We start from the raw sequence: 11,025 nt of genomic DNA on the forward strand, positions 1-11,025 counted from the left end.
TTATATACATATACAGTTTGTATAGAAAGTGGATCGAAACCGGACGGAAAGAGCCGCGGAAAGCTCGGGTAATGATAATGGCGATGAGCTTGATGAAAGTGATGCATCAAGTAATTAGTGAATGTGGGTTAATTTCGAACGGAAGTCGGATCCAATGTTGTGAACACCGTTGAGCAGGTGCGTGATTATTGAAATCGAAGCGGGGGAAAGAACAGTGTCCAGGAGAGGGTATTAGTGGTCACTTCTTGGACGGAACGTTCTCAGTCGTAACCGGTGTCATTCAGCGAGATGGTCAGACAGTACGGAATCATGAACTCTACTGTGGTAAGTTCTGTATTATCTCATATTGCGGATTTTATGATTAGATTTGCACGTGTTGTATATAATGTTTTTGTAAATGTTAGATTGTTTTACATGGAAATGGGGGTATCGTGTGTGTGGTTTGGGCTATAACTTGTCAAATGGATTGAGCGTAGATTGTTTGGAAAAGAGTTCTCTCGTCCTGTTTGCGCTGTAACTTTCCGTGGATTGAGCAAAGACGTTTAGCAAAACAGTCTTTTCTTGCGTGGATTGACAGCAGACCTTTAATAGAAATGTTCTCAGACCTTGTTGTGCCGAAGAGGTTTGGTAGCCATGACTTCTCACACAGATTCGGAGCAGATTGTTTTTGCAGAAATGTCATCTACCTTGTTGCGCTGTAACTTCTCACGCGGATTGAGCACAGATCATTATTTGGCAGAAATGTTTCTTACCTGTTGTGCTGTAACTTCTGTTGCGAATTAAATACATATCGTTATTCATCAGACGTGTCTTCTTTTGCCTTGTTTTGTTGAGGAGATTTGGCAGAAATGTCTTCTGCTATGTCTGTATAACTTCTACCGTGGGTTTAGAGCAGATTATTTGGCACAGCTTGACCAAATTGGTCCTTGCGCCGATAAAACCAAAATCCGATCCAGAGCAAATTATTTTTGCTGAAATGTCTTCTGCGTTTTTGCGCTGTAACTTCTCACGTGGATTGAGCACAGATCGTTGTTTGGCAGAAAAGTTTCTTACCTGTTGTGCTATAAACTCTAGTGTAGACCGAATGCAGATCACTATTTGACAGAAATGTCTTCTGCACTGTTGTGCTGTAACTTCTCCGTGGAATGAGCGCAGAGTCTTGGCAGGAGGGTCTCTTGTCCTGTTGCGCTGTAGCTTCTCACGTGAAATGTCTTCTGAAGTTTCTCGCTTGGATTGAGATTAAGTTTTGGCTGAAATGTCTTCTGCCATGTGCCGCTGTAACTACTCCATGGGTTGAATTCAGACGATTGTTTGGGTTTGGCAGAAATGTCTCTTCTGACTAGTTCTGCCATAACTCCTGCGTCGTTTGAATGAAGATCATTGTTTGGTACAAATGTATTCTTATGCGAAGTGGACTTTATCTTGTTATGCTACAACATCTCAAAGGGGTCATTCAAGTATTACGTCAGCATCGAGGGGGGGGGGGGAGGTTCAGATTTGCTGACTTGCGATGACAAGGGGGGGGGGGTTGAAGGTTGCTTACGTCATCAACCACCCCTTTTTTGAAGATATGAAATATTATAAACTTTTGACGAAATTTTGCTGACGGGGGGGGGGGGTGTCAAAAATGGCTGAAAATCTGCTTAAGTAATACTTGGATGGCCCCATTGTGTTTGGCAGAAATGCCTTCTGAACTGTTGTGCTGTAACCAGGGCCGGAACTAGGCGGACGGGGGGGGGGCAACTGCCCCGGGTGGCAGTTTCAGGTGGGAACAAAGAACGTTCGAGAAGTAAATTATCGAATCGTACCGTTATAGAATTATCGAATTTTATAGTTGTGGAGGCGGAAAAATAATGTCGTCGTCCCCCCCGACCTGGGCAGCTGAATCATGCGGCAAAAATCTTAGTTACGGCCCTGCTGTAACTCCCCCCTGGATTGAGAGCAGATAATGGTCTGGAAGAAATATTCCCTGTTCTATCGTTTTCAGCATGGCCCCCAGAAGGTTGGGGCTGACAGGGCTTCAGCCTAGGGGTCCGGGGCAATTACTATCTTTTTTTTTTCATGCTATAAATTCACTATGTAAGAGCCCACTAAAGATTCCAGCCTATGGGCCCTGCTCAAGGTTGCGGGGGGCCATGGTTTTCAGATGGTGTACGAGTGGTTTCAGAAAGGAAATTTCTCACGCGACAAAGGTTTCTGCTCAGGTAGACCCTCCACACCAATGTCGTGTTAACGTCCACCAGAGCACGGCCCAAGGAGGGGGGAGCGCTCAAATATTGAGGGGTCTGATGAAAATGAAATCCAGTTCAAATATTCGAGAGTAAGCATTTAATTTGTAGGCAGTCATTTCTAGCCAGGTCCGGCGGCCCCACGATGCTCTTACGACACACACACGGCCCTGCTTCACATATTCCAGTGAAAACAACATCGTCACTGGATATGCTGTTGCGCAGCAGGACATTTGGTATGTACGAGGATGAGGGAAGACGGGACGTTCCCGCACCAGCTGTGCATATTATTCTTCAAGACCATATTACGTGAGAGCTATTCTGTATTAACGATGGGTGCCTCATTCTATGGCCCCCACAAGGGGGGGGGGCTGACAGAGCCCTAGCCCTGGGGCTCGGAACAGTTCTCATCACTTTTTGAATTTTTCACGCTATAAATTAACGACAGAAGGGGCCCGTGAAAAGTCTGACCAGGGGCTCCGCAAAAGATCCTAGCCTAGGGGCCCCGCTTCAGGATGTGGGGGGGGGGGGCATGCCTCATTCTCTCTCGGAGGAACTGAAGATAAGCTGAGTCAAATAGTGCCAAAAGTAATGCTGAAAAAGTTCAAATGAGCAGTGTTGGGGTGTGAAGAATTATATGGCTTTTTTAAATCGGAATTCCCAAAAATGCTAAAAATTGCTCTTCGTTTTGAATGCTGCAGGTGTTGTTATTGTCATCGTTGCTGATGGGCACGAGCTTCCTCCAGAAGATTTCCGACAGCCTGGATAGTCCCGCCAACACCACCGAAGCGAGGACTTACCTCAGCCAGCAGCAGGTCTACGGTGGTTACGACAACGACCGTGGCGGTTCGGACGGATGTTGGCACAAATCCCCGCAACTCAACGGCGACGACCAACACAGGCTGGTGGACGGATATCCAATAGGTCGTCCCATCGGAGGAGCCGGTCTACCCCCAAGGGGCGGGGTGTACCCTGGACAAGTGCCCGGCCGTGGAAACGCCGGAGGTGATGGTAGAGGAGGGCAGACTGAAACGGATAACTGCCGTGTCCGGATCGGGCTCCATTATTCCAGTTGTTTCTCCAAGTATGACGACTTCGACGACAAATTGTGAGTTGGTTATTATTGTTTTTTTTATACATATATTACATGGCCCCCACAAGGGGTGGGCTGACAAGGCTCCAGCCCTGGAGTCCGGGACAATTTTCACAATTTTTTGCTTTTTTTCACGCTGTAAATTCATCATAAAGGGGCCCCGTGAAAGTCTGGTCGGGGGCCCGCAAAAGATCCCAGCCTAGGGGCCCTGCTCCAGGATGTGGGGGCCCTGACGGCCAAACTACGAGCACTGGCTGCTCTCTGGCTTATTTTATATAACTACATACAAAGAAATGCTCAGAAAATACCGAATGATGAAGATCATGCAGTCGACTCTCGTTATAACGACCCCCATCGTTCCGACGAAAACCGACGTTATATCGAAATAATATAGGACATTTCTTATACGAAAGCATTTGGGACTTATCCTGCTTGTCGCTGTAATGGAACGACCGCTATAACGTGGGATCGTTATAACGAGCGTCGAAATAATTTATATATTCTCAGTTGAAATCGGCAAGTTTCAACCGCCTGTGGTTCCTCTGTTAGCCAACCCTATTCTAATTTATCACCTGGAATATAATCTAAGATTCACCATCACCAAAACATTTCAATACGTAACTCGGAAAATCGTAAGTCAGAAAATGTTTATATTTAAGCAATATGAAAAAATCGGAACATCGTTTTCTCCAAATGACACATTTTTATAAGCCATGATATGCTACAAAATTTACGTCACCTACGTGTGACACTTTTTGACGAGATTTTAAACGTCAAAAAATCACCTCATCAAAGCTGGGGCGCCTATAAAGGGGCGCTGTCCCGTTTCCCCTTATTTTCAATGACGCTTACTTGGATCTTTGAAATCAAGAATTAAGATTATTTTCAACCTCTGAATAAATGCTTCTGAATAATCTTTTTTTTTTGGCTGTAATTAGCAACCTTACTTGCCTTTATGACAATTTTTCTGGCTGCAATTGGAAAATTTATTTGCCTATGACAATTTTTTAGCAATAATTGGCAACTTTACGTTCCTTTCACGCTTTATTGGATGTAGTTAGCAACCTTACTTACCTTTGATGATTCACTTTTTGTGTATTTTGTATTCCATTCACCTTTTTGCCTGTAATTGGCAACTTTACCTGCCTCTGACAACTGTTTTGGCTGTAATTGGCAACTTTACTTGTTTTTGGCAGTTTTTTTTATTGCGATGATCGGCGTTATTCCGTATGGATCCCGATTTCCCGTATATTTATAAAGGAAATATATATGTATATATAGGTCAGCTGAAGCACACATATTAATCGTGCTGTGTGCATTTATACTTTCCTACCGGATGTAACCCCTTTGCGGGCCGCATATAGCCTGAGGACGTGCACCCGTGCTCTATAGGCTCCTTAGACTCGGATCAATGAATGCCACTGTTCACACAGCGATAAACACAGAAACAAAATTGCATGTAAGGGAAAAAACTTTGAACTGAAACCCCTGCTGCCACCTATCAAATGAAAAACAAAACTGTAAGAAATCTTCGATTAAAAGTGTTGACCGGTTTTCCACCGGAATTAAAAAAGAATATGGTTATGATATTGATAAATGTTTCTATTAAGCCAATAGCACTGTTTATATCATCAAATGTATCGCGGAATTTCAACAGTTGTTTCTAGTGTGACGTAAAACTAAAAAAAAAAAGGAGGTAACCTATGGAGATAGATATTTTGAGGCAGGCAAATCATGACGATGTTTAGTATATTTTGAACTTCATAGATGGCAGCAGGGATTTCAACTGTAACGATATTTTATGAATTTTTTTTTACTCGAAAAGGCTAGAGACTGCGTTAAACTAGTCACCAGATTCATATACTCAGAAATAAGCAATACTTGCGCACTATTGGCACCGTTACTTACATTTGTTTGAAACAGATGACGCCACTATATCTACCAAGGTGACTCAGTAGTACAGGCAAAGCAATAAAACTGACTAAATGGCGGGGGCGGCAATTCATTGTAAGCGAAGAGAGATGGATCAGTGTTTGTTCTTTATTCAGCGGTTCTGTTAGGAAAAATTATTATGATGGCTGGTTCTTTTGGTTAGTATAGACACGCCATCTGTTGTGATAATTGGGAAAAGTGACGTTACGAAGGGTGCTCGCCGCATTTGTCCTCCTTTCTCAGTTTTCGAATCTGGTAACCCTAAATAGAATCGTTTTCAATATTTGTATGGTACGGTAAATGTGATGAATCGGTAGTTACGCATAATCATCAGATTTACACTGGGTTTTATCATGCATAATCATTTTTTTTTTTCTCATAATCGCGCCTTATTTTTATTTCAGCGACGAGCTGCGCCACCACGTGCAGACACTGCCTAGAGGAGGAGACGGATACGGAAGCAGTCCTTGCAGCACTTTGCAGCTTTTGGCTAAAGTGTAAGAACATTTATGCACTATTAACGGTAGCCGAAGGCTACGTGCCCCCCTAACACTACTTAACCGTACATGCACCTCGTGTACGTTCCTCTACATAATTCATAACGAATTGGTACATGCCGGAACTTGTGTATTTGTGGCCCTAACGTACTTATATTGTCTGAATTGTGCTTGATTCGTGTTCTTGCTGATGCTGCCATCTTACTTATGTCTACTATCGTGTTATCATTCTGTCTGCTCTCTGCGGAGAGACTTTATTGAATGGGAGACCGGCTCGAATTCGTACCCCGAAGTTGGAAAACTGCATAAAACCAACTGCAGCAGAGCACCACTATGTGTCAGCCGCAGTGGCGTCGGAGGTGCTCGAGCATCCACTGTAATTTCTGGCTCGGGTCTGAGCACCCCCAGAATTGATTGAGTAATTGCAATTTCCAATATAAAGCTCAAGACGAGCACCCACAGGTTCGAAACATTTCCGACGCCCCTGGTCAGCGGGTTCCTCACGATGAGAGTCCATATGTGCGCCCCCCCCCCCCCCGTAGTGCTAGGATAATCGAAGCAGGCCACGGGAGGAAATCAAGTAGAAAGGACGCCATAAGGTCGAGGTTCCTCAACCTTTACCAAGTCGCGAGCACTGTCTATGCTTATCAGACAAAGCGCACCCCCATTACGGCAAGGGTGCTCAACCTTTTAAGAGATCATGGGCCACTTTACTGGTTTGAAAACGTGTCGCGGGAAACTTTTGTTCGAACCCCACCGTCGCTACAGAGGTAGTTGGTTGAAGTTGGTTTTCTGTGGTTTCCCAACTTTGAGGCGCGAATGCGAGCCGATCTCTCCGTTAAAAAAAAGTCTTACCAAAGAGCACAACAGGACTACAACGACACAATTATTAAATCATTGCACTTCACTCACAGCTAGAAAAACTGACGGCAGGTGGCAGCATTACACATAACAAGCAGTTACGCAAAAACAGACATCCCGTTAGGTTCACAAGACATGCATGCACAGCTTTCAGAATGGCCAAGTCTTCTTCGACTACCTGCTGAAAACTCTTCAGGGGCCATTCAAGTATTACGTAAGCAGATTTTCAGCCATTTATAACCCCCTTCCCCCCTCAGCAAAATTTCGTCAGCAGCTTAGAATATTTCATATCTTCAAAAAGGGGTGGTTGATGACGTGAGCAACCTTCAAACCCCCCTCGTCATCAAAAGTCAGCAAATCCGAAACCCCCTCGATGCTGACGTAATACTTGAATGACCCCCTTACCGAAACAGAGCGCGGCAGGCCATGATCTGGTTAGGAGGCTGATATGTGAATATGCTGCGGGTCACTTAAGTGATCTGGAATTATGTCGTGGGCCGATTGAGAGTGATCTATAGATGTGCTGCGGGTCACTTATAAGTAATCTGTAAATAGGCAGCGAGTCACTTAAGTGACCTGTAAATGTGCCGCTCAGTTCATTGTCACAAAATTGGGTCGTGGGCCACACCATATTAGTCCGAGGGCCACTTAGACGCTGATTTGAGCATGTACGCTTTTACATATGTTAGGGTGTGAACATAGTGCGTCCTTAGGGGTCATTCAAGTATTACGTCAGCATCGAGGGGGTGGGGGTTTCGAATTTGCCGGCAAAGGGGGAGGTTAAAGGTTGCTTACGTCATCAATCATTCTTTTTGGAGATATCAAATATTTTGAGCTGCTGACGAAATTTCGCTGGGGAGGTGGTCAAAAATGGCTAAAAATCTCTGCTTACGTAATACTTGAATGGCCCCTTATTTCAGATTCTGGAAACTCGCGTCGTCTCCGATTGGTTAAAAACGCGAATTTCAACTTCTTTTAAACTTGAAATTCGGGTTTTTAACCAATCGGAGACGAGACGCGGGTTTCCAGAATCTGAAATACGCGGACGCACTATGTGTTCACACCCTTAGGCTTGAAAAATCTTCATTTAATCGTAAAGTTCTTGAATGAAATTTTTACTGGGTATTTAATTGGAGAGTTGAACACAAGTGCTCACGAGCACGAAAAATCGGGCACGAGTATTGAGCACTCTTGGTGCTCGCGAGCAACAGGTTGAAGATGGCCTGTGGGTTGAGTAATAGATAATCGATTGATAAAAAGTTGAATTTTTCCACTTGTTATAAGAGACTAATGCGTTTTTCCTTGATTGAAATCCATAGGAAATCGACGCCTATTCACGATCGCTGCCAGGGCAACCAGTACCTCCTACGGACCCCTTACCACATGTACAACATCAAGGGCGAACTCCGTTACATCGTCCAGGATGCACCTAACCTTGAGCAGTGCTACCTGGAAGCAGCTTGCAAGTAAGAAAACTATATATTAAAAAAAAAAACGCGATATGAAAATACGTGGGAAAAGATTTATTTGCAGTCAAGCTCGGTTATAACGACATCGAAGATTCCACGAGTTTTTGTGACCTTTTTCTGACGAAAAATGTAATCGGATCCCATCAAATGTTTTGCAAGACGCTGTTATTCCATAATGATTCGGGTGACTATACGTCCCGTATTTCCCGGGACAGTCCCGGTTTTTGATGTATTTTCAATGAAGCCAACTCGACTTTTTGTTTCATTTCATTCTTCAAACCAACTCGGAAATTACATTACGATAATCACAACTACAAATAAGAGAATGCTCATCTCAAATATTTGCGCCTCATTCATTTTTTTAATTCACTGCAAATTGCAGTAGCACTTCATTAGACGCGATTGGCGACTTTTCAGTGATTTTAGCACGAGTTGGCAACATTTTTTTTGGCGAAAATTGGATATGTTGTGTATTTCGAAGTCCAATATCCCGTATTTTCCACGATCAAATATGGTCAGCCTTATGATAAATCATATTTGGGGGGGGGGGGGGGAGATTGAGAAGAAATATAAGCCTTATTTCTCCTCTAAGGGCGGGGGGAGCGAGATAACAGGATATTGAAGCCATAAATACGAGAAATCAATACTCGCCAAAAAAATATTTACCAAGTGTCAGAGAAATCGTCAAATAGGGCTAACGAATAACCCTTGGCGAGAAATACAGTACTAGACAATATGCAGTGTGTGGGCCTCACATGGATCGGCCGGCAAGTACAAGGACTAGACAGAATACCGACGAGACCACAGACAGCTCCCACCTGTGGGGGTCCCTCACTGATGGAAACAAGGCTCAATTGGCCGGTCGCAACACCGGCAGGCAGTCTGGATAAAGAACACAACTATCCTGCGCTATAGTTAAACCAAACCTGTGTCTTAGGCTGGCATTACGACTATACTATAAAAGTTTGATAAAAACTCTTTTATAAAACTTGAAAAATGCTACCAATAACCGATAGGCTAATTGGTTTTGTAAAAGACCTTTTATCAAACGTTTATAGTGTAATCCCGGCCTTATTGCGGACCCTGCATACGAGGGTGAAAGCTGCTCCGTATAGGCACCTGCCGGCGCGGCAGTGCCCCGTGAGCCACGCCACACGAGCAATTGCTTGCGAAGTGGATGTACTAGGCTGTTCCACGGACTGTAGGGCCAAATTATCGCACACGTTACAACCCCGTACGCAACGGGGTATTTACATCCATAACAACGTTTATAACAGTCGGTTTTGGTCGGCGCGTAAACAAACCTTACATTCCTAGATACATTATAAGGGGATTTAAAGCATTGATTAGTCACAATGAGTGGTGAACAATTACGTCACTCATATTGAAATACTGTACTTGGCGAAATTTACATTTGGCGAAGTTGAGTGGTGTTTTTTTTCTCTGTCGTTTTATTTTCTTACGTGGTTGCAGGTCGTTTTTCAATTCTTGTTTTATTTTATTAATACGGGACGCATTTTTCAATTTATGTGCAAGATTTCTCAGTTCAGGTGGATGAGCGCTGGTCTGGTAGGATGAACGATATGATTTCGCTTTGCTCTCTAGCCTTGGGTAGGTGCCTGCACTACGTGGGATGTAAGAGAGGGGCGACGGAGGCCAGTTAGTTCCTTGGGAATCTTGTTCGGGGGCCTTAATGCCGGGAAGCTCTTGTGGGGGTCGTGACGGGAATGAGAGGTGGGCGCGACCCAAACCTGATCCGCAGAGGCTTACGAGATTGGTCTTTCAAATCCACCTACAGCTGGAGATTCTTGAGCTATTGGTCCCGACCCAAACCTGATTCGCAGGGACTTCTGGGATGGGTTGTAAAAACTGACTTACAGCCAAGGATTCTCGAGCTATGGGTCACGACAAAAACTTTATTCCCAGCGACTTCCTAGATGAGTCCTACAAATTATCTTACAGTCCTGCTATAAATGCACTTACTGCGTCACTGGCTCCACTAATTTCGAATAACAAACAGTTCCATGGGTCGCGGAGCTTATGTTGATTTTGGGGCGCGGTTGAAAAGGGTTAAGAATCCTTGAACTATGGGAAACAGCTCAGACCACCAATTATCAACGTTATAACCGAGTTTGACTGAAGTCTTCAATGAATTAACAGATGAGTCTCTAATTGTGATTTTTCTGCTTCCCCCCCCCCCCAACCAACCAGCATCCCTACAGCACTCTGCAGGACACACGGCTACTACCCGTCGGACCGTAGGAGGAGGTCGTCCTGCGAATCCCGACAGTGCCACCACACTCTTCTGTCCTGGGACCCGGCTGTACCGAATGCTGGCACGTTCTTCGACACGTTCGAGTACTCGTGCTGTTGCAACTGCCACGTGGTACCTTCGCCAGGAAGGTCGCAGATCGTTGGATGAAACAGTCAACGAAATAATATTTCATGTTAACACTACAGTACATGCATACATAGGCCTACTAATAACAATTATGATTCTGCAATTAACAAAACTACATGAAATAAAGATTGTTTGTGGACAAAATTTCAGAGTCCAGGTCGTCCCATTTATTTATGCATATTTGTTACGGTAAATGTGATAAATTGGTTATTATTAAGGCCGGTCTGATTAATCGGGTCGGCTAATCCATCTGTCAATAGCAGCTGAAAATTTTAATGTTAATCGATTCGATCCGTCCGATTAAAATTCGACTGAAGTTCACAGAAAAAGTTTGTAATTCAACTTGATTTATTTGACGAAACAAATTTTTGATGTCTTAAATTATGTTCCCATACATTGAACTGATTGATTCAATGAAAATGGCGGATACAAAAATTTCAGTTTCAAATTCAGTTTGATGGACGTTTCAGAAGGCAAGACCAAAATTTATTGTCTCGAGAGATAGGACGAACATTCGGCCACTATTCGTTAATCGGCCCTTTTG

The 11,025-nt window shown here is 44.0% G+C and overlaps 1 protein-coding gene across 1 annotated transcript; it reads left to right on the forward strand.

Annotated features, from left to right (window-relative positions):
- The first annotated feature begins 215 nt into the window (after positions 1–215).
- LOC149081024 (uncharacterized) lies at positions 216–10,612 on the forward strand. Its single transcript, XM_089237304.1, has 5 exons — positions 216–324; positions 2,930–3,336; positions 5,658–5,750; positions 7,931–8,077; positions 10,292–10,612. Exons 1-5 carry the CDS (start codon positions 289–291, stop codon positions 10,500–10,502), a joined length of 894 nt encoding a protein of 297 aa, XP_089093430.1. The 5' UTR covers positions 216–288; the 3' UTR covers positions 10,503–10,612.
- Positions 10,613–11,025: the final 413 nt, after the last annotated feature.

The sequence above is a fragment of the Pholcus phalangioides genome, unplaced genomic scaffold, assembly GCF_987345545.1.
Source record: "Pholcus phalangioides strain wild (caught in Gottingen) unplaced genomic scaffold, Ppha-v1.0 ptg000010l_1, whole genome shotgun sequence".
Taxonomy (NCBI): Eukaryota; Metazoa; Arthropoda; class Arachnida; order Araneae; family Pholcidae; genus Pholcus; species Pholcus phalangioides.